Source organism: Apostichopus japonicus, chromosome 20, assembly GCF_037975245.1.
Source record: "Apostichopus japonicus isolate 1M-3 chromosome 20, ASM3797524v1, whole genome shotgun sequence".
Lineage (NCBI taxonomy): Eukaryota > Metazoa > Echinodermata > Holothuroidea > Aspidochirotida > Stichopodidae > Apostichopus > Apostichopus japonicus.
In genome coordinates this window covers 9,620,825-9,646,289 of record NC_092580.1, presented here as the reverse complement: position 1 = coordinate 9,646,289, position 25,465 = coordinate 9,620,825, and the positions used below count along the sequence as shown (strand labels likewise).

The 25,465-nt window shown below is 37.5% G+C and overlaps 2 protein-coding genes across 7 annotated transcripts in view; one reads left to right on the top strand and one right to left on the bottom strand.

Annotated features, from left to right (window-relative positions):
* LOC139962055 (uncharacterized) overlaps nucleotides 1-18,961 on the bottom strand; it is a 36,384-nt gene extending 17,423 nt beyond the window's left edge. Inside the window, exon 1 of one of the 5 annotated variants that reach the window (XM_071961899.1) lies at nucleotides 18,825-18,961. The gene's annotated coding sequence lies outside the window, so the exon portion shown is untranslated. Of the gene's footprint in view, nucleotides 1-10,763; nucleotides 12,294-18,214; nucleotides 18,582-18,824 lie in introns of those variants that run through there. The other 4 variants (XM_071961897.1, XM_071961895.1, XM_071961894.1 and 1 more) reach the window with 4 other exon arrangements.
* The window catches only part of LOC139962058 (uncharacterized), a 46,024-nt gene that overhangs the window by 3,664 nt on the left and 16,895 nt on the right, over nucleotides 1-25,465 (top strand). The window contains exon 1 of one of the 2 annotated variants that reach the window (XM_071961903.1): nucleotides 24,126-24,705. The exons of the other annotated variant lie outside the window; for it this stretch is intronic. Within the exon in view, the coding sequence (XP_071818004.1) occupies nucleotides 24,570-24,705 (136 nt within the window). The 5' untranslated portion in view covers nucleotides 24,126-24,569. Of the gene's footprint in view, nucleotides 1-24,125; nucleotides 24,706-25,465 lie in introns of those variants that run through there. 2 annotated transcript variants of the gene reach the window in all.

The following is a 25,465-nucleotide window of genomic DNA, read 5'->3' as shown; positions in this document are numbered from 1 at the left end:
GTTGAGGGTAGATACTGCAGGTCATTCATTCTAGGCCGAAGTGAACATTAAATTAGAAGCAGGAGGTTGGTTGAAGGGGGAGGGGGGGGGTGGGGACTATACAGGACTAAGTAATGGGAGTACAGTACAGTGGTATAATGAAGACAGAACCTGTTAGCTACTGAATGCAGCCTATTGCAACAATGCAATCCACTAGCTTCACTATTCAACTTTCACTTAAATTTAATTAAGAGACAAGCATCACTTTTACAAACTTCCAAGTTGTCTTTGCATCTGATTTCATAGAACAAAGAGTGTGCCAGACAATTTTTGGAAGAAAAAAAACTACAAGTTTTCAAAAGTTACTTGCTATTATGGTTCATGTTGTCAAACAATCTTGAAAAGCTGCACCTTAGTTTGATCAATTGCATTCTTGTCACTTGACAGGTGTGGTACATCCCAGGAAATTGGCAACACATATAAAATAACCTTGGGTTTTAATGACTTCATATTGAAAAAAAAAACCAGACACTTGATTAGGGAGGCCACTAAAACAATTTAGGTTGACCATTGTTCATGAAGAGAAATTGGAATGTAGAAAGTTAGATGATATTTAAACTGTTCTCATCTTCAGTAATTACAATTTTCGGGTGATATTGGATTTGGTTAAATGTTGCACAGAGTTTCCATATTTTTCAGAGAGACGACCTTTTAAGCACCTATTGAAATATTGAGGACACTAGACACAAATCTGGGATGAACAGGGTTTCAACTGGGGAGTGAAATGACAGAGGCAGCAGTAATGGGGTTAAGGGATGGGGAGTCATTGTAGAATGAGAAGGAAGAATGAGATATTAAAATGGAATAACAGTCTTAACCCATTACTGAATATTTGCTATTTTCGATCACATGCAATAGGCAGACTAATGCCATCTACCCATGCAACACCTAATAATCTAATCACTTAAAATTGGTATATTTCTAGCTAGGAATGTCTTTGATGACACTTGTATCCATTAATACTAATACACATGTTGTTCCCTTTCAATTTCATGTTGACTTTGTCTACTGGTTGCAGTCTAAACAACTATTCCTTGTTTATTTATCCTACTTTGAATGAGTTTCCACCTTTGTCTCCTCTCCTATGATCTGTTCAGTACCCTGTCCCTCAAAACCCCTTTGCAACACCCTTTGTGTGATTGCTTCCGGCTGCGTTGAGTTCCTCCCAGAGACGATTCATTATGAGATCACTGTTTCCTTTATCAGCTGCCAAGTTTGCACAGCTGTGCTTGGCTAATCAAATGTATTGTTCTGTGTCTGACTACTGTCTGTACTGCATTCATGATCAAAACTTCAGACTTTGGCAACTCACAAGTTTGATTTTAGTTTGGCCCTGAGGTCACTAAAGCCAACACCCACATAAGTTAGGGATCAGGGAAAAAATTAAATCGAAATGAGAGTTTCTGTATATATTTCTGTGTATTCTGAGGCATATTTAGGCTGTAACTTAGGTTTATAATTTTAGGTTTCATGTAATTGTGCTAACAACTACTTTTGAGTTTTTTGTGTGGGTTTGAAGAGAGGGAAATGAACACCTCATACATGCCCCTGGATTCCTGTTTGGTATCAGTGGTGGCTAGAATAGGGATTAACTGAGAAGTCAAAGGTGAATCAAGTGGTTTAGACATTTCTCTTCCTAGATGTTTAGACCAAGACAATAGGCATCCCATCTTTTTACTGCTGAAGCAAACTAGGTCAGAGCAGTCACTTAACTAAGACTTCAATGCCTTGCAGACCAAGGATCTGGTGTCATTAGGAAGGCCGGAGTGGTACCTTGGCCTTACTTGACTGACAGTCTTCAAACTAGGTCAGAGCAGTCACTTAATTAAGACTTCAATGCCTTGTAGACCAAGGATCTGGTGTCATTAGGAAGGCCGGAGTGGTACCTTGGCCTTCCTTGACTGACAGTCTTCAAACTAGGTCAGAGCAGTCACTTAACTAAGACTTCAATGCCTTGCAGACCAAGGATCTGGTGTCATTAGGAAGGCCGGAGTGGTACCTTGGCCTTACTTGACTGACAGCCTTCAAACTAGGTCAGAGCAGTCACTTAATTAAGACTTCAATGCCTTGCAGACCAAGGATCTGGTGTCATTAGGAAGGCCGGAGTGGTACCTTGGCCTTCCTTGACTGACAGTCTTCAAACTAGGTCAGAGCAGTCACTTAATTAAGACTTCAATGCCTTGCAGACCAAGGATCTGGTGTCATTAGGAAGGCCGGAGTGGTACCTTGGCCTTACTTGACTGACAGTCTTCAAACTAGGTCAGAGCAGTCACTTAATTAAGACTTCAATGCCTTGCAGACCAAGGATCTGGTGTCATTAGGAAGGCCGGAGTGGTACCTTGGCCTTACTTGACTGACAGTCTTCAGAGTGTGTCAACTTTAGACCTGTGGCCATAAACGATTTGTGGGGAATTGTAGCCCCCAAAATCAGATTTCTAACAGTTGTCATGTTTATGGACAACCTACTGTACAGTAACCTAACTATCATTTGCAGAGGAATTCTGAAATGTATTCTTAAATCAGAGAGTTCTTTAGCATGAATGAAAAGAGCATCCGTTCTTTCAAGTCAACTTGTTTGACACACAAAATTCACATGATATTCACTCAACTACAGACAACATTCCTGCTATTAAAAGAGCAAACTAGCTTTTTAGCTAGAACAGTATTTAAACCAACGGGTGTTCTAAGGATTGAACAGAATAAACTACAAAACAGAAAATGTCCTTACAAATCAGTCTCATTTATTTCCAAAGTACTGTAGAAGGCACAGTGTGACTCCCCACTGAAAGTACACATCTAGAGACGAAACCACACTGCAATGAAATATTGTGTTATTTTGACCCATGGATGTTGATGACCTGAATATTGATGAAGTCATCGATGCGGTCATCACAGTGATTTACCATCCTGACGGTGAATCAACAATGGATTCCCACCTACAGTATGCTAACAATAGAAAGTGCAGTGACTGTACCCTATTGTAAGATGCCTATTGGCTGTTTTCTCAATGGGAGTATCATGTATATACTACAATCATCTTGCAGGAATTTTCTTTCTTTGTCAAATCAGAAATTATACAGAATTATGCAGGTTTTTTTAAAACAGTTTATTGGAATTGTTGTTGATCAATTTTTAATGCTTTACAATATCAACATCGCCCCTCCCACCCCACTTAACAATGTCGCTCAATAATTTAATTATCAAGTTTCGTTTCATGAAACAAAGGACAGTTAAAGAAACAATTTACAAGTTACAACTTTTACATTAAATTTATAGTTTGCATATGTGCTTCATAACATAATATAACATTGTTTGAGGGGCCAAATATTGTGAATGAAGTCATAATTCATAAATTACTTGCTCATTAATTATCAGTAGGAGAAAGACTCTAGCCAACTCTAGTTAATGGACTGCTGAATCCTTTAAATGTAACTAGTCCCATACAGCATGGACTACTATATACTTTAAATGTAACTAGTCCCCATACAGCATGGACTACTATATACTTTAAATGTAACTAGTCCCCATACAGCATGGACTACTATATACTTTCAATGTAACTAGTCCCCATACAGCATGGACTACTATACTTTAAATGTAACTAGTCCCCTTATAGCATGACCTTAAATGTAACTAGTCCCCTTACAGCATGGACTACTGTGTATACTTCAAATGTAACTAGTCCCCTACAGCATGGACTACTGTATACTTGGAATGTAACTAGTCCCCTTACAGCATGGACTACTGTATACTTGGAATGTAACTAGTCCCCTTACAGCATGGACTACTGTATACCTTAAATGTAACTAGTCCCCATACAGCATGGACTACTATACTTTAAATGTAACTAGTCCTCTTATAGCATGACCTTAAATGTAACTATTCCCTTTGCAGCATGGACTACTGTGTACCTTAAATGTAACTATTCCCCTTACAGCATGGATTACTTGTACTTTAAATGTAACTAGTCCCCTTACAGCATGGACTAACTATAAATGTACAGTAACTTGTCCCATTACAGCATGGACTACTGTATACTTTAAATGTAACTAGTCCCCATACAGCATGGACTACTGTATACCTTAAAAGTAACTAGTCCCCTTACATCATGGACTACTATACTTTAAATGTAACTAGTCCCCATACAGCATGGACTACTGTATACCTTAAAAGTAACTAGTCCCCATATAGCATGGACTACTATACTTTAAATGTAACTAGTCCCCATACAGCATGGACTACTGTGTACTTTAAATGTAACTAGTCCCCTTACAGCATGGACTACTGTACACCTTAAATGTAACTAGTCCCCATACAGCATGGACTACTATACTTTAAATGTAACTAGTCCCATTACAGCATGGACTGCTGTATACCTTAAAAGTAACTAGTCCCCTTACAGCATGGACTAACTATAAATGTAACTAGTCCCATTACAGCATGGACTACTGTATACTTTAAATGTAACTAGTCCCCATACAGCATGGACTACTGTATACCTTAAAAGTAACTAGTCCCCTTACATCATGGACTACTATACTTTAAATGTAACTAGTCCCCATACAGCATGAACTACTGTATACCTTAAAAGTAACTAGTCCCCATATAGCATGGACTACTATACTTTAAATGTAACTAGTCCCCATACAGCATGGACTACTGTGTACTTTAAATGTAACTAGTCCCCTTACAGCATGGACTACTGTACACCTTAAATGTAACTAGTCCCCATACAGCATGGACTACTATACTTTAAATGTAACTAGTCCCATTACAGCATGGACTGCTGTATACCTTAAAAGTAACTAGTCCCCTTACAGCATGGACTAGTGTATACTATAAATGTAACTAGTCCCATTACAGCATGGACTGCTGTATACTATAAATGTAACTAGTCCCATTACAGCATGGACTACTATACTTTAAATGTAACTAGTCCCCTTACAGCATGGACTCCTGTATACTTTAAATGTAACTAGTCCCCATACAGCATGGACTACTATACTTTAAATGTAACTAGTCCCATTACAGCATGGACTCCTGTATACCTTCAATGTAACTAGTCCCCTTACAGCATGGACTACTGTACACCTTAAATGTAACTAGTCCCCATACAGCATGGACTACTGTATACTTTAAATGTAACTAGTCCCCATACAGCATGGACTACTGTACACCTTAAATGTAACTAGTCCCCTTACAGCATGGACTAATGTATACTATAAATGTAACTAGTCCCATTACAGCATGGACTACTGTATACCTTAAATGTAACTAGTCCCATTACAGCATGGACTACTATACTTTAAATGTAACTAGTCCCCATACAGCATGGACTACTGTATACCTTCAATGTAACTAGTCCCCTTACAGCATGGACTACTATACTTTAAATGTAACTAGTCCCCATACAGCATGGACTACTGTATACCTTCAATGTAACTAGTCCCCTTACAGCATGGACTACTATACCTTCAATGTAACTAGTCCCATTACAGCATGGACTAATGTACACCTTAAATGTAACTAGTCCCATTACAGCATGCACTACTGTATACTTTAAATGTAACTAGTCCCCTTACAGCATGGACTACTGTATACCTTAAATGTAACTAGTCCCATTACAGCATGGACTACTGTATACCTTCAATGTAACTAGTCCCATTGCAGCATGGACTACTGTATACCTTCAATGTAACTAGTCCCATTACAGCATGGACTACTGTATACCTTAAATGTAACTAGTCCCATTACAGCATGGACTACTGTATACCTTCAATGTAACTAGTCCCCTTACAGCATGGACTACTGTATACCTTAAATGTAACTAGTCCCATTACAGCATGGACTACTGTATACCTTCAATGTAACTAGTCCCCTTACAGCATGGACTACTGTATACCTTAAATGTAACTAGTCCCATTACAGCATGGACTACTGTATACCTTAATGTAACTAGTCCCATTACAGCATGGACTACTGTATACTTTAAATGTAACTAGTCCCCATACAGCATGGACTAGTGTATACTATAAATGTAACTAGTCCCATTACAGCATGGACTGCTGTATACTATAAATGTAACTAGTCCCATTACAGCATGGACTACTATACTTTAAATGTAACTAGTCCCCTTACAGCATGGACTCCTGTATACTTTAAATGTAACTAGTCCCCATACAGCATGGACTACTATACTTTAAATGTAACTAGTCCCATTACAGCATGGACTCCTGTATACTTTAAATGTAACTAGTCCCCTTACAGCATGGACTACTGTACACCTTAAATGTAACTAGTCCCCATACAGCATGGACTACTGTATACTTTAAATGTAACTAGTCCCCATACAGCATGGACTACTGTACACCTTAAATGTAACTAGTCCCCTTACAGCATGGACTAATGTATACTATAAATGTAACTAGTCCCATTACAGCATGGACTACTGTATACCTTAAATGTAACTAGTCCCATTACAGCATGGACTACTATACTTTAAATGTAACTAGTCCCCATACAGCATGGACTACTGTATACCTTCAATGTAACTAGTCCCCTTACAGCATGGACTACTATACTTTAAATGTAACTAGTCCCCATACAGCATGGACTACTGTATACCTTCAATGTAACTAGTCCCCTTACGGCATGGACTACTATACCTTCAATGTAACTAGTCCCATTACAGCATGGACTAATGTACACCTTAAATGTAACTAGTCCCATTACAGCATGCACTACTGTATACTTTAAATGTAACTAGTCCCCTTACAGCATGGACTACTGTATACCTTAAATGTAACTAGTCCCATTACAGCATGGACTACTGTATACCTTCAATGTAACTAGTCCCATTACAGCATGGATTACTGTATACCTTCAATGTAACTAGTCCCATTACAGCATGGACTACTGTATACCTTAAATGTAACTAGTCCCATTACAGCATGGACTACTGTATACCTTCAATGTAACTAGTCCCCTTACAGCATGGACTACTGTATACCTTAAATGTAACTAGTCCCATTACAGCATGGACTACTGTATACCTTCAATGTAACTAGTCCCCTTACAGCATGGACTACTGTATACCTTAAATGTAACTAGTCCCATTACAGCATGGACTACTGTATACCTTAAATGTAACTAGTCCCATTACAGCATGGACTACTGTATACTTTAAATGTAACTAGTCCCCATACAGCATGGACTACTGTATACCTTAAATGTAACTAGTCCCATTACAGCATGGACTACTGTATACCTTAAATGTAACTAGTCCCATTACAGCATGGACTACTGTATACCTTCAATGTAACTAGTCCCATTACAGCATGGACTACTGTATACCTTAAATGTAACTAGTCCCATTACAGCATGGACTACTGTATACCTTCAATGTAACTAGTCCCCTTACAGCATGGACTACTGTATACCTTAAATGTAACTAGTCCCATTACAGCATGGACTACTGTATACCTTCAATGTAACTAGTCCCATTACAGCATGGACTACTGTATACCTTAAATGTAACTAGTCCCATTACAGCATGGACTCCTGTATACTTTAAATGTAACTAGTCCCCTTACAGCATGGACTACTGTACACCTTAAATGTAACTAGTCCCCATACAGCATGGACTACTGTATACTTTAAATGTAACTAGTCCCCATACAGCATGGACTACTGTACACCTTAAATGTAACTAGTCCCCTTACAGCATGGACTAATGTATACTATAAATGTAACTAGTCCCATTACAGCATGGACTACTGTATACCTTAAATGTAACTAGTCCCATTACAGCATGGACTACTATACTTTAAATGTAACTAGTCCCCATACAGCATGGACTACTGTATACCTTCAATGTAACTAGTCCCCTTACAGCATGGACTACTATACTGTACTTTAAATGTAACTAGTCCCCATACAGCATGGACTACTGTATACCTTCAATGTAACTAGTCCCCTTACAGCATGGACTACTATACCTTCAATGTAACTAGTCCCATTACAGCATGGACTAATGTACACCTTAAATGTAACTAGTCCCATTACAGCATGCACTACTGTATACTTTAAATGTAACTAGTCCCCTTACAGCATGGACTACTGTATACCTTAAATGTAACTAGTCCCATTACAGCATGGACTACTGTATACCTTCAATGTAACTAGTCCCATTACAGCATGGACTACTGTATACCTTCAATGTAACTAGTCCCATTACAGCATGGACTACTGTATACCTTAAATGTAACTAGTCCCATTACAGCATGGACTACTGTATACCTTCAATGTAACTAGTCCCCTTACAGCATGGACTACTGTATACCTTAAATGTAACTAGTCCCATTACAGCATGGACTACTGTATACCTTCAATGTAACTAGTCCCCTTACAGCATGGACTACTGTATACCTTAAATGTAACTAGTCCCATTACAGCATGGACTACTGTATACCTTAAATGTAACTAGTCCCATTACAGCATGGACTACTGTATACTTTAAATGTAACTAGTCCCCATACAGCATGGACTACTGTATACCTTAAATGTAACTAGTCCCATTACAGCATGCACTACTGTATACCTTAAATGTAACTAGTCCCATTACAGCATGGACTACTGTATACCTTCAATGTAACTAGTCCCATTACAGCATGGACTACTGTATACCTTAAATGTAACTAGTCCCATTACAGCATGGACTACTGTATACCTTCAATGTAACTAGTCCCCTTACAGCATGGACTACTGTATACCTTAAATGTAACTAGTCCCATTACAGCATGGACTACTGTATACCTTCAATGTAACTAGTCCCCTTACAGCATGGACTACTGTATACCTTAAATGTAACTAGTCCCATTACAGCATGGACTACTGTATACCTTCAATGTAACTAGTCCCATTACAGCATGGACTACTGTATACCTTAAATGTAACTAGTCCCATTACAGCATGGACTACTGTATACCTTCAATGTAACTAGTCCCCTTACAGCATGGACTACTGTATACCTTAAATGTAACTAGTCCCATTACAGCATGGACTACTGTATACCTTCAATGTAACTAGTCCCCTTACAGCATGGACTACTGTATACCTTAAATGTAACTAGTCCCATTACAGCATGGACTACTGTATACCTTAAATGTAACTAGTCCCATTACAGCATGGACTACTGTATACCTTCAATGTAACTAGTCCCATTACAGCATGGACTACTGTATACCTTAAATGTAACTAGTCCCATTACAGCATGGACTACTGTATACCTTCAATGTAACTAGTCCCCTTACAGCATGGACTACTATACTTTAAATGTAACTAGTCCCATTACAGCATGGACTACTGTATACCTTAAATGTAACTAGTCCCCTTACAGCATGGACTACTGTATACCTTCAATGTAACTAGTCCCCTTACAGAACCAGTGCACTGTCAATTCATACAAAGTATTGTAGTATCACAAAACAAAGGGGCTGCAAATTTGCTCAGTTGCTATAGATATATTGAAACAATGTAAAGCAGTAATTTACATAAAATAACTGATAAAAGCAACCTTTATATACCTGTTTATTGCTATATATATAACAATGGAAGTTAATTCCCTACTGTATCAGTACTGAACATACCAATACATAGATTGCCATTCATATAAAATTCACTCAATGAGTTTAGTTACAAATGAATAATGATTGGTCAACATAAAGGGAGCAGAAGCATTTGTTAATTGACTTAGTCAGATACAGCCTAAAGATCTATATAGACACAATACAGAAACGTTTAAATTGTATGACAGTATCTAAAGAATAACAATTAACTACAGTAAATAATTCCCTACTGTATCAGTACTGAACATACCAATACATAAATTGTCATAAAATTCACTCTATGAGTTAAGTTACAAATAATGATTGGTCAACATTAAGGGAGCAGAAGCATTTATAAATTGACTTAGTCAGATACAGCCTAAAGATCTATATAGACACAATACAGAAACGTTTAAATTGTATGACAGTATCTAGAGAATAACAATTAACTACAGTAAATAATTCCCTACTGTATCAGTACTGAACATACCAATACATAAATTGTCATAAAATTCACTCTATGAGTTAAGTTACAAATAATGATTGGTCAACATTAAGGGAGCAGAAGCATTTATAAATTGACTTAGTCAGATACAGCCTAAAGATCTATATAGACACAATACAGAAACGTTTAAATTGTATGACAGTATCTAAAGAATAACAATTAACTACAGTAAATAATTCCCTACTGTATCAGTACTGAACATACCAATACATAAATTGTCATAAAATTCACTCTATGAGTTAAGTTACAAATAATGATTGGTCAACATTAAGGGAGCAGAAGCATTTATAAATTGACTTAGTCAGATACAGCCTAAAGATCTATATAGACACAATACAGAAACATTTAAATTGTATGACAGTATCTAGAGAATAACAATTAACTACAGTAAATAATTCCCTACTGTATCAGTACTGAACATACCAATACATAAATTGTCATAAAATTCACTCTATGAGTTAAGTTACAAATAATGATTGGTCAACATTAAGGGAGCAGAAGCATTTATAAATTGACTTAGTCAGATACAGCCTAAAGATCTATACAGACACAATACAGAAACGTTTAAATTGTATGACAGTATCTAGAGAATAACAATTAACTATTGTACTTACAGTAGAGCATCACTTCCCTCCCTTGATGTTTCACCAAATGTCAGAGCTATTGTCAGCACTTCAATGCTGGTATGCTACTGCAGTACACCTTCACTACTATTACTACTACTACAACTGTACAGACATGATGATGCAATTAATTAAAAACATCAATTCATACACGTACAGGAGATATAAATGATACAGTGTACAACCTTACAATGTCCTTGTCAAGTACACAATTTTGACTTGGTATTTTTACATTGATATATTGATTTTCAAAATGCTGTTAATTTTGATGACACGCTGTGGCATGAATAGTTCCTGTGATGAGGAATTATTTGTCAGAACCTGCTCAATTATAGGATAATATCGAACAGTAGCATTCAGGTGCCTAACTGGAACAGATGGCTTGTATGGCTTATAAAATCAAAACTGATATCTTGGTTTATTATACACAAAATGAAGCATTACCAGTATTAAACCAGTATTAAACCAGTAATACTCTTATACAGTGTTCTCCAGGCATCCTTGTGTGTGGTTCAGACATAATCTTTGTTTTTGTTCAGTTTTTGTTAAAAACAAGGTTTCTCATTCCCACTACACAGTAACAGTTGTTTTACCCAGTAATCACCCAGAGTGACCTCTCTCCCAATTAATGCCATGGATGCACCTTCCCATCGTAAGGAGCCGAAAGTCAAAGGCTCACTTAATCCATGCCAACATAGGTCGGTTCTAGTGTAAATAGTGTTAATACCTCTTTCACATGGTAATAACCGTTAAGCTACTATTTCTATAACGCAGTGACTAATTCCCATAGCAACAAGCTTTACATTTAGAATCTCCTTATGCAGGATATAAATTTAAACTTCAGATCAGAGCTACTGTAAGACATGTATCTCAACATTTAACAACAAGAAGTTGTTTAAGGCATCTTTTTTAGTAGAGATTTTCATGCTCAGAGCATAAGATACAAAAGAGATTACCAATTACTACAGAATCACTTAAGATAAAGCCTTATTTACCTTAAAGTCAAATCCAACAAACAGAACATATGTTAAAGACCCAAGCTTATAGTTGAGAGCATTTTAAAAGGTTTTGGCATAGTGTAATATGGTCACTCCAAGACTGACACTTATAATTCTTAGATGAGATGTACTGTAACAGACCGACTGAGTGATGAACATGATGTAAGCTTGTATTCACCAGAGTCAATCAACTTTTACATACCAACTTTATGATATCCCTCTTAGGCTTTCCACACTCTGAATTTTACTGACCTTCATTTGAAACAACTTTTTGCTAAGTATGACTAGTGATATTAATTACCAATTTTAATATTGTACAGTATCTATACAAGCTAAGGAGTCACTGCTGTTCACAGTCAGAATTTCACCACTGCTACTGCAATTTAGGTTCTAACAGGCCCAAGCAACCACCTATATTTTCAGGGGCCTCATATATACTCTTGAAGGGTCCAATATGCAAATGGAATTAAGCCACGAAGAACTTCCTTCCTATACAGCAGAGACAAGTCCAACTTGGCAATATTTACATTGCAATGAAGTGACCACCTGGAATGGATACTTCAAAGTTTGTGCAATCCATTAAAAGAGACTTAAACATTGTTGAAAAATAAGAAAACAACAGCTGTAATTTGAACAAATGGAATACTATGAATTTAGCAAAACGGTGCAATATTGACAACACAATTTTGCAGCAACAGTTGCCAAATGGCAAAGCATTATTATTACAAAAGATTGTGTGATAAAGAACATTGCTAAATTTAAACACAGAAGTGCAAGTGTTTTTTTTTTAAGCAATATTCTTGCCCTGAGTAATGTGGGTATAGTAAACAAGACAATTTAAGTTTCTTGTCTGTGAGGTTGTAACTAACAAGACAAGTTTAGTTTCTTTTCTGTGAGGTAATGAAGGTCTGCTTTAACTTAAGTGGTGCAAGAAAAGCTGGTTTCTTAATGGTTTTTATGCCTTTTTAAACGAAACCTTACATCCAACCAGGGAGCTACTGTACATGATAACATATAGACACAACTCTGCATACATTACAAACAAGGTTACCGCAAGCATTTGGAATTGATATCATGAAAGATCTTTCCGACAATACCAGAAGTTTGACATCTAGTTCAGGAAGCACTATATTAAGTTCACATGTTTGGCTTTACACATTCTCAAAAGGATTGCCCTACATTGAAGTATTCTCTCTTACAGAGAGCAGAACTACTGTATGTACTTCAAATGGTTTGATATTGCTGTAAATATTGATTTGTCTATTGACAATGTATCATAAGTACCTGAACCACTGGTGGTTCCCAGAACCACTATTCCTGTTTCCAAATATCTACTCTGCCCAACTAATATGGTCGGCACAGACACAATTCATAAAGTCTCACTTAAGATAGGACATGAGTAGGTCATACTTTTATGCAGACTACAAATGGATAGAGGTAGTAATTTAATAGTTAAAAGGATAGAATATTTAAATGAAGATGTTAGACCATTCATTAGTATAGATTTCGTCACCCTTACACTCTAACACTTCCTCTTCATGGTGATATTTCCTGTATTTGCACTACTTATACAGCACAAATTCAACAGTGTAATGCACTTCAATGTACTAGTCATACTGCACATATTCAACAGTGTAATGCACCTCAATGCACCAGTCATACAACACATATGCAACAGTGCAATGCACCTCAATGCATTAGTCATACAGCACATATGCAACAGTGCAATGCACTTTAATGCACTACTCATACAGCACATATTCAACAGTGCAATGTATTTCAATGCACTAGATATACAGTACAGCACATATTCAACAGTGTAATGTATTTCAATACACTAGTCATACAGCACAAATTCAACAGTGTAATGTATTTTAATGCACTAGTCATACAGCACATATTCAACAGTGTAAAGTACTTCAATTTTTGTTTTATTACCTCACAACTTTGCAATGTATTTCAGTGCACAAGATATACAGCACATATTCAACAGTGTAATGCACTTCAATGCACTAGTCATACAGCACATATTCAACAGTGTAATGCACTTCAATGCACTAGTCATACAACACATGCAGCAGTGCAATGCACCTCAATGCATTAGTCATACAGCACATATGCAACAGCGCAATGCACTTCAATGCACTAGTCATACAGCACATATTCAACAGTGCAATGATCATGCCTCACAAACATGATCAGAGGAAAATAAACCATGCAGGGACTGGCTTTTGTACTTATTATTTATGCTGTCAGTGTAGACAGACTCGCATGGACACAGACAAGACACCTGTACTTCTGGAGTGTAATTACACTGTAATGGCTGTAAGAATTGGTCATTCAGCTGGTTATCTCCAAGAATGATCTCCTGCTATGATGATAACAAATAAATCAGTGCAGCAGCATTGAGTGCAAGAAACCAGCTTAGGTCATCACATCTTAATGACATAAGAGCAATCTAATCAATCTGTACACACTTAAACAACTTCATTCAACTTATAAACATGTTTTGATCTTTAAATGTATTACTTTAAATAAGGCCACAAATGTGAAACTGTTACTCGTTTTTCCTGCTTTTAATCTCACTACTCTCAATGTCACTTTGGGTTCCAATAATCAAGAACAAATTGAGGTGAAAAAATAACCTCAATCCCTCATAATTGTAAATGTTTCGAACAAGGTTGTGACGTCAGAGATTCACTATTGCGTAAATAGATCCAACTTAGGTGGACCACATACCTCATAGAGACACAGTACCGATGTATATTTGTCAAATGTATTTATTAAAATAGACTTCAAGCTATTCCAAGTTCCTTACAATGGTTCAAACTTGTATTGCGTGGATGCCCTGTTTTATGCGGAGAGTTGATACAATGCGGATAAGGAGTAAATAACTTGGAGTATTAAAAGGTGACTAAGCCTCTCAATCTTATGGATAATTTATTGGTCTTTAGCACTGGTAATTCTCTTCATTTTGTGAATTCTATTTGGCTTTACTTATTGTGATACTATATATTTAGTGACACTGCATTTATGCAGCTACATAAATGGTCTGACAGGTTGTTACACTGTAATTCATGGGTGGGGGGGGGAGGAGCAGTCCCCAGCAATAGAGGGCCTAGAAATTAATTGGACTGTCTTTATTGTGCCGCATGAAGTCACAACCATGTTTGCACTGTTAAACATGTCGGGGCTTGTGGTAAGTTTCAAATGTAATTTTCTCTCAACCTATAAATCAGGTACTGTACAAATATGCTTTGGTGAAGTATTGTTTTATATTTTTAGGGTTCATCTATCATTCATTCATACTTGCTAAACATTCTCCGATCTGATTGGCTTGTTGTCGTCATCTGACCATGCATTAACTAACCTGTGGATAAATGCACAATCTGATTTAAGATTGTGGAGTTATTGCAATTGAAAATTTTGGCCTTTTCCCAATAAATTGGGCTACATTAAACTTGGTGCCTACATGGTCCCAAAAATATTTGACCCAAACAAGGTTGCTCAGAGAAATATTATAATCCCCCCAAAAATTGAACCCCAAAATATGTGGGCCCAAATGACCCAAAAAATATTGGGCCTCACAAATTTGGGCCCAAGCATGTGTCCCAAAATGCATTTGAAGTGGAAATAAAATATGGCCCCACCTGGCCCGAAATGGGCCTGTAATTTGTTTGCCCCATAACCTCATTAATATTCAAATGGTCAGCGCATAATACCATAGGAAACACCTTCTCACTATAATACTGTACATCTGCCATTATATACCATTCACTAGTACTTTCTTAGTACTTTGGATTTATTAAATATATTCAAGTAGCTTAAATTGCGCATAACTGCTCCCTGATGGTCACTTTAAGCAAATATAATGGTTTAATGTGATGACAAAGCTCTGTTACTGTTTGCCTCAATATGATCAATAATTTTTTTTCTGATGATTAAAAATGACAAAATGGCAGTGCGAGTACCAAGCGGTTGCAAAGAGGTACTTGACAGTCTCGACTACTACTCTTAGTATAGAGTACTTTTCAAGTATGTATCACTAACATATAGTTTACCAGCTTGTCCAACATTACCATACCCTCCCATCAACTATACTCAAATATATGTATGAACTCATTGCCACACACTCACTGTGCCTGCATGTCATTTGAAACACTAAGAAACAAAAGAGATAAACCCCAATATACAAAGACAGGAAGAGAAAATGCATTGATGAGCCTTGAAAGTGAAACTCATTACACATCACTGATAAAACTCAGGTGCATTCAGTCATGCAGCTGAACCGTGATCGCTATGTTTGACCATTGAACTGTGGAGGCAATCACACAGCTACTTTGCCATCGATCATGTACAAGTACTGTCGGTAACACATGGTCAGGGTTGCCAATTCTTCCTTGAATTAGGCTTGATGAGTCAATACAGGAAGCAATAAAGCAGCAATGCGTCTATGATCTGTCAAAGAATATCACCAACAAGTGATAGAACAAATCCCCAAATTAAGTTTCCCCCAAACAAGCAGAGAAATGCAACCAGGTACAAAAACTTTGGACAATGATTTGAAAGTACTTTTGGGGATTAGGTACAAAGTTTTAATTGCTGGACAGTTACTCTTATATGTCCCTGAAGGTTGTTTCTGAATGTATTCTGATGGGAATGAAACCATTCAACGGATGTTGCAATGGTCTATACAATGGTCAAAACTAGTTGGAAACTACTAGATACGGTAATACACTCCCTTGGAACAGCTACTGTAGACAGAGTGTCTCTGAATGGTAACATCAGCTGATAGTCTATCTAGGATAGTCTTGATGGAAGGTACAGTAACAAACTTGAACATCATAATTAAATTAATAATGAAAAAAATTGCTACAGTATGCAAAATGCAACAATACCTGTAGCTACACTGTACTGTAACCTGACTGTACACCTTGCTGTGTTTGCAAGTACAATAACCTTAAAGGAACATTGAGTGGCAGTCTATTGGGTATATGAAAAAAACTCCATTAGTTTTTCATCGTCACAGTCCAACTTCAGGGATTTTTCATCCTATGATTCAGGAGAAGTGAATTTTTGAACCTCGCGCCAACTTAATCTAATATATTTTGAACAGTGGAGCTCTGTGACATCATCGCGGCACTTCGTTTCGGGCTGCAGGACTTCTATCATTAGCAAGCTACACAGTAGCGAGGAAAGTTCAAATTTTTGAAAGTACAGCAGCGAGTTCGAAGGAAATTTCTCAGTGAAGTTGCAAGTTAGCAATCTTTTGAAGAGTTAACACGTTCATAACTTCCTAACTCAGTTTTCTTCATAATACTGTATGTTGTTCAGATATTTGTTAATTGAGCGATTTTTTGCAATCACAGCTCTGTACGAGAAGTCTATACACATTCCTGTATATATTGTACCAAGGCCAAGCTTAGAGTGAGATCGGATCGATTCTGACCAATGTGCTGCACTGACGTCACGTCTCAACGTAATTCAGTTTTAGATTCAAATTTTCTGGCAGAACAGGCCAACATTTCAAGCACTCTATCAAGGAAACTCAAATTCATCACTGGGCAAGGCTTAGGGAGATACAGAGACAATAAATTATAAGACCAAAAGACCTGGATCCCATTTTTCACTAAATCATTCCTGCCTGCTTTAGTACAAAATGCAAGGAAGCCAGGGTGAATAACACCATGTTACCTCACTCGTTGTCCAGCAGATACAGTAGTTAACCAATCTGAGTGAAAAGTATACAATTTCAACACTTGGTGATGAAGTAGCATGTACAAAGGGTTCAACGTGATTGGTATTCACAATTTCGAATTAAATACTTTGAAACTGTAGGGTAAATAACAGGTAGTCTTTGAAAAACTTTCACGATGTTCTATCCAACACAACAATTGAAAAGTTGTAAGATATATAAGCTTAACTCCATTTACACTTCAAAACATTATTGTGATGAAAATTGACTCCTAATTTTCAACAACCACATTTCAACAACCACCATTCTGAAGTAACTTATTTGTACAATAATATAACATGTTTCTATGAATTGCCTGCTTTTGACCGAATCAGCATGAACTGTCCCCATATTCATAAAATCATTTTTCATTCCCAACCTAGGCCTAACTACTGAATTCAGTGCTACTAACTAGGCCTACCCTAGGCCTTCTACAGTTGAATAGAATACAATACGCCTGGTTTAAATAAAACAAGTGACAACCCATGTCAATGCTGTACATCATTTGACCTTGAAATTTACACAAAATAGTTTTGGCCATGAATTTGATACGCCTAGGAAGTAGTCCTAACTTAATGTTAGAGTTAGACAAGGCCTAACTTGGCCTACACTACAGTTAGGCCTAGGCTAGTACAACCTAGGCTAATAATAATATTAATAATAGGTAGGCCAAGGATATGTTGACCTAATGTTTGACTTGGGAGCCTTGCCTATATAAAGTATCAGAAATCATTTTATGAATTCAAGGACGAACTAGATTATCAGTGTGTTATGTAGTTACAAAAAAGAACAGGTTAGGCTCCTCGGGACAAGAACAGGTAAGAACACATTTGCGGTTTATCCGTCAGGCCTTCCTTGGCGTCTTTGCTGCTCCATTGAACTGAAGGTAGGGTAGGGTGTAGTGATCTACTATTACACCTTACAGGGCTTCCCAATCTTGGATGTAGTATTTCTATACACTACTATATGGCTATAATGTGACACCCCCTGTCTATGACATCCATATTTTATATATCCATGACTTCTGTGATTCTAGGTATTTCACTTGACATAACGCCGTCATGATCACATGGTTTCAGTCTCGATGTAATTGGACTGGAGTTGAGAGAGAATTAAGTTCTTTGGTTTCCGTACAGACTCTTGTCTTGGGTTACTGTTCTACACGGTATATATGGGAAAGCATACAGGTGTATAGGCTATTCCTCAAGAGTAGTTAAAGTATTTTGAACACGGGATGCGAAAGTGAAATAACATTGAGAATATAGGAAAAGGAATAGGCCTTACTTTAACCATGGAAATCAATATTATCGAGAAACATACCTTTTGAAACGTACTGACAGCTCATTTTACTATTCGACACCTGTTTCATTTCAGAGCTTGAGAACCGAATGCATGTTTAGTCTTTCGATCCGAATTTCAAAAGCAACAGAGAAACCAGAACGTAATACTGATCATATATGACTTTATTTTTGGCGCCTCAAATAACCATCGTTTTACAATACGATACATCATGATATGTTTTTTCAGGAAGATGTCATGCAGAAGTAATTACATCCGCGGTGACAAGTTGTCAAGTTAGTTAGCCTGGGTTCCCTCTTTCGGCCTTGATACGGTGACATAATAAAAGTTTCAACTTAGAGTGGGCCTTCTTTTATGGAAAAGCTACAACATTTGAAAAAATTCTAAAAACGTAAGTCAGTGTTAACTCAGTACTTTTAAAGTATGTTACTATTGACAATTAAAGGGTGTGAAGACTCGCGCAAAAAGAAACGTTTAATGCCGGTAATCTGATCTAGTTTCGAGTGAGGTGTAACAGAAGTGTTAGACACCACCATGGATCCCAGGAAATACACACACAGCTTGCTATCGTCGGTAACTAGACACCAGTGTACAGTCAGTACGTATACAGCTGCGCGGTCAATACCCACAGCACAGTGTACAAACGATACGGCTATGGACGTCTCAGGTCCAGCTAAATATAACAAGGTATCACGTTTCATTACTGTCTGCATTTTGTAGCGACAAGAGACAAACTTTACTTGCAAGCAACGGAAAGTTAACTTTTTAAAGATGGCGGCACGCGGCTTGGGGCGTCTTCAATGCCTTTAAGTTCATAAAATATGAATATTCCCCGCCCACTGTGTGCTCCAAAGCCGAGCCCGCATCACCCCCCCCCCCCCCTACACACACACACAAACACTGATTCCGTAATGTAAAGATGAATTCTGATTTGTCAGCAGGCTACCTCATTTTTCATTTTTTACCACAATTTTGATATGTTTGTGGAAAATTTGGAAATCGATCTTCGAACTTCTTATACACATCGTCATAATTGCTCCCAAATTCTGCATTGCATGCACGTAAAACTGATTTAATTTTAATTTTAAGGGAGGTGGATTTCAACTAACAGGTTTGGGGAGTGAGGCAGTAAGGCGGAATTAGGCAGAGTTAGGGGGAGTTATGTAGCGGAGGGTATGCCCCAGGGGGTATGGTGGACCCCCTGAGGAGAGGGCTGTCCCCTTTGAGAATTTGCTGTATAAGTAAGCTGGCTTAAATGCGAAAAGGGCGATCTTTGCAAATTAAAAAGAACACACCTTTTCTATAGAATTTTCAATACGTGAGAATTAGACCTACAAACATTTCGTTACTTTTGTTGAGAATTCACGTTATTCACGTCACTATTTACACAACAAACATATAGCCTAAAGGGTTAGGCTTAAATCATGAACGTTCAATGATTTACTTAGTTGATGTTTTCATATTGTCAGCCCGTCGGTAGACCCTACAAGCGATTTCTTTAATTTGTCAGAAATGATCAAGATATTAGAGATCAAAGTTTACACATTGCCTGCATTACGCAAGCATATCATAATCTACATCATGCGAGGGAAGCTCTTATTTGTTCACCCTTTGTGATGTTCTTCCGAGCCCCGACCCCCCCCCCCCCCTTGTACGTACATGCATTGATACCAACATATATGTCAGCAGATGTATGTGTTAGCATTAAGAAGAGTCACCCAAGATAGAGTCCGTTACAAAAAAAAACAAATAACTTTATCCACTCTCAACATCCCAGTCCCGTTCCTTGTACGTATGATCACGACGATGAAAATGTTATGTCAAGTGAGTATTAAGACTCTCCTGGAATACATACTAGGATATCAACTTTGAATAGATATTTGGGATAGAATAGATACTATATGAATGTCACATATATAGGGTCCTGCTAAATCGCCATCTACTGAAGTATAGGTCAACATTTCCACACATTTACAAGAAGTTACGTCAATTCAGAGATTGTTGCATTGCACGAATGTGATATTTATTAAATAAGAAGAGAGTTAAAAACATTCCCGGCAAGCCTGATACATCCTGTATATGTACAGTTTGTTTTATCAGGAGAGTTTGGGACAACACTTGGAAAAAGCCTTCATTTGGACTAGTAACCACACAGCACAATGGCGTGTAGGAAGCTACAGTTTCACTCTCAACTTCTTATTTTCTTAATTTCCTTTTCGAAATTGCTACATTTTCCAAAAAATGCTGACGAGTTTATTTCAACTTTTGCTATTTTTATTTGGGGGGGGGGGGGAGGACTTGAAACAATATCCATGCACTTCAGGATCATCGTCATGGAAGGATGATTGACTAAAGGTGACGGATCGTTCCCGGCCTCCGGAAAGGGACTTCCATTACCTTTAAGGGTTAACATACGAGTCAGTACCTTATACCAGGGGCGGCGATCTGTTTCAAATATTGGGGGGGACATATGCTTGGATGGGCGCGAATTACTATCTAAGCGGAGCGCCACCATTGGTTGGCGCGCAGCGTACAAGAAAATGGTTTTGACAGCCCCCCAGATCACCGGAAATGGCACTTCTCGGGCTTGAAAATGACCAACCAGATGTACACTTTTGCCTGAGAACCAAGTTTTTCCTAATAGTTTTTTTTTCATTCATAACCTTTTTTCAAGATTGTAACCAGTCACACATCATGTTCGACCTCATTGCATCTCCTGTGGATCATTGCTTTTGTAGGTAATTCTACGTAACGCCCCACAATACCCGTCAGCCCCACTTTTCAAGGTTTTAAGCCCATTATTTGTTCAGAATTTGAATAATAAATTCATTTCAAAACATACCCATAATGTTGCACAAGATTTCATCTATAGACAACCAATATAGAACCCCCCCCCCCCCCTCAACCCCTAATAGACCGGTCGAAATTGCACGAGTAGAGGGAAGTATGATGAAGAATGTTGGTCAAGGAATTTTTGAAAGTTCAGACACAGTACAAATATTAAAACCTCTTATAACGGCTACTATGAAACTTCGATATCATAGAAAATATGCTCGAGGGGGAGGGCGGTCTCCACCCTTCAACCCCCCTTCCTTGGCTACGCACCTGCGGTTAGAAATCTTGTAGGAAACAGGCAAAATGGAAACCCAGTGAACCCATATCGATGTGGATCATATATATGATTTTACGTACTTACACTCATACACAAGATGCAAACCAAATTTCATTACGGATACAGTCCGTCTAGCTATTCATTTCGAGAAAAAAAAAGAAGTAAAAACTACTTTTGGTCATATATATATAGTAACAAATTGTGACACGGTTAGACAGGCGCCTTGCGAGGAATTTGCCAAGGGAGGGGCACAGCTTGTACCCAGACTTTCATTTGTAGTGCCACCATAAGTTGGCGCGAAGCGCAAAGAAAATTTTCGCCGAAAACGCCTCCCAGGTCGCTGGAAATGGCACTTCCCACGCCTTGTAATGTGCATCTAAGCATTTTCTATTTTGAAATTACTAGCGATATCATAAAAAAAATACAAAACATATGCTTAAAAAAAAACTATGCCACCAAATATTGGGGGGATATTAGATACTATATCCCCCCACCTAAAATATTGGGGGGACATGTCCCCCCCGTCCTCCCCATGTTCGCCGCCCATGCCTTATACACATGCGCTGTCTGCAAAATAAAATATAAGCCACCATGAGCAGAGCTATTATTATAATAATAATAATAATAATAATAATAATAATAATAATAATAATAATAATAATAATAATAATAATAATAATAATAATAATAATAATAATAATAATAATAATAATAATAATAATAATAATAATAATAATAATATGGGCCAGGTGCTAACTTAACACATTGGAGGAAGCCAAACTGTATTCGTCTCAATAACGAGAAACTTGAAGTAGGCATATACGCAGAAATAGCAATAGATATCCACGTGGCTGAACACTTCAACTTCTACCCTGACGACTTAAAGTTTTCTAATTTAAAGAGAGGATTTCCTTCGACCGTATGGAAAGCCGTTTTAACATTTAATAAGGAATTTCAGGTATCTTGAAATAATTTCAGATATCTCAAATTAAATTTCAGATATCTACAAATAATTGCAGATATCTTAAAATCAATTTCAGATATCTCGAAATACCAGAGAATTTCAGATATCTGAAATTGAATTCGATATATCTCGAATTCATGTTCAGATATCTCGAATTCATATTCAGATATCTCGAATTCAATTTCAGATATCTCGAATTCAATTTCAGATATCTGAAATAGGATTTCAGATATCTCGAATTCATTTTCAGATATCTCGAATTCAATTTCAGATATCTCGAATTCAATTTCAGATATCTGAAAGTCAATATCAGATATCTCGAATTAATTCTACAACTAGTTAATTATATGCATATTATGTATATTAGGCCTAATGTTAGCCAGCAAGCAAGCTAGATTCAATCCCACCCATACGTCGACGCGACGATGGCAGCCACCTGTACATTTGAACTGTCACTTTTCTGTAGCTTTAATTTTCGCGCCTTTTTATGAAGTTCTGCATATGCATTTCAGATATCTCGAATTCAATTTAAGATATCTCGAATTCAATTTCAGATATCTCGAATTATAATTTCAGATATCTGAAATTCAATTTCAGATATCTCGAATTCAATTTCGGATATCTCGAATTCAATTTCAGATATCTCGAATTCAATTTCAGATATCTGAAATAGAATTTCAGATATCTCGAAATCTATTTTAGATATCTCGAATTCAATTTCAGATATCTGAAATAAAATTTCAGATATCTCGAATTTAATTTTAGATATCTGAAATAGAATTTTAGATACCTAAAATAAGAAACAATTTAAGATATCTCAAATTCCCAAATAAATGTTAAAATGGCTTTCCATACCACCGATGCTCGCCAAAAAAATATATTTAAAATTGATCTTATAATGCCAAAGTATACAAAATACGGACTCAATGTGGATTTATCGTTCGTGTCCGACAAAACCAAATAAATCACTTAAGTGAAACTAGTCGACCGTATTTGTTATTTAATTTCAACAAAGTATAAAGAGTCACATGCAGATAAGCTATTTGCAGTTAAGCAATTATCTATGCACAGCACAATACCGTTCATTTAGCTTCATTTTTGTTGAAAAGTGAGAAATAAGTCTATTGCCTAACGTGACATCTTGCTTTTATCCGTTGTCACACCTGTGATGCATTTGCCATCGTTTATGTGTATGTTCACAACTCATCGTACCATCCACACGAACAGATGTTCATCTACGACTTCCCGTTTGGATGAACCTGGCATATGCGTCAATTAAGACAATTGTGAATGGTTACCACTTCCCGCACCCAGTTTATTGCTACAAAGTGTGAAGATAGTTTAATCATTTCCCTTGTTGAATGGTGCGTGGAGGTCCACTCGATCCTCCACATTGAACTATATATCGGGGAATCTCGGCATGGTCTCTACATGACGCAATATACAATGAGGATATATAGTATATGGCAGACTATAGCTATATATGAAGGAGATTCTATACTTGAACGGAAGTCTTATCAGTTAATTGAGATTACTATCTTATCGATATAGGAACAAGTGTACGAGAGCGGATTGCAGCAGGATCATATGGTCTGCATTAGCTCTAACCCATCTGTTCATAGTTCAACACCACCCCACCGAGTCAAGGAGCTAAGGAGATAGTTGGATATACTATCCATAGTATACCAACATGGAAAGTCTTTGTAATAGAAGTATCTCCTGGTTATTCAGCCTCTTGACGGTGGCCGCTCCACTATTGGTCTACGGTTGCACCTGTCCTCCATCGGCTGTCTCATTTGAGATGAATTTTTGTCTTGCAGCCTACTGTAAGTATATCACCAAAAAATTAACCTGTGTTTAACCATGCCCTTATTTGCCTGACTAACAGTTTATATATAAATATCTCCGAGGCAAATGCCGAAACTGTTCATTCGACGGTAAATGGCCCAAGAAAGTCCAATTGAACCTCTCCGAATATTCGGTATCGGTCTCTCGGAGGGGTACTAGCAGGTCAATTTGAGTGGCAGCGCTGGATGCATATAGCCTCGGATTATGGAACTTTTGTATTCTGGGCTAGTAAACCATGTAAACCTAGTACAGGGGCGTATCCAGGGGGCGCAACAGGCGCGCGCCCCCCTATTGGCCGTCACCAAAAAAAAAAAGTTTAGCAAAAAAATTGATGACGACCTTTATGTGAGATGTCGGTGATCGCACAACCCCCCCCCCCCCTCCCGTATGCTTTATTTTTTTGTTTGCCAAAAAAAGGTTCTGGCGAAGTTCGGCGGCATAATAGTTTTAGAAACATAGATGGTAATTGTGTTTGTATTATCACTATAAACACTAAGTGACATGCCAGCCATACTAAATTGTGCATTTTGTGTCCATATTTACTGGAAATGTTGCTTATTATTAATGTCGAAAAATGGATCACATATGGCACCATTTTGCATTTCAGCCCTTCTTCGAAAGCAAAAATTGTCCACCCCTCCCCTTAGACCCATCCCCAGAACGGCGATCATTCATGCCTGACGCCCCCCCCCCCCTAGTGGAAAATCCTGGATACGCCCCTGTAGTAACAGTGACCTA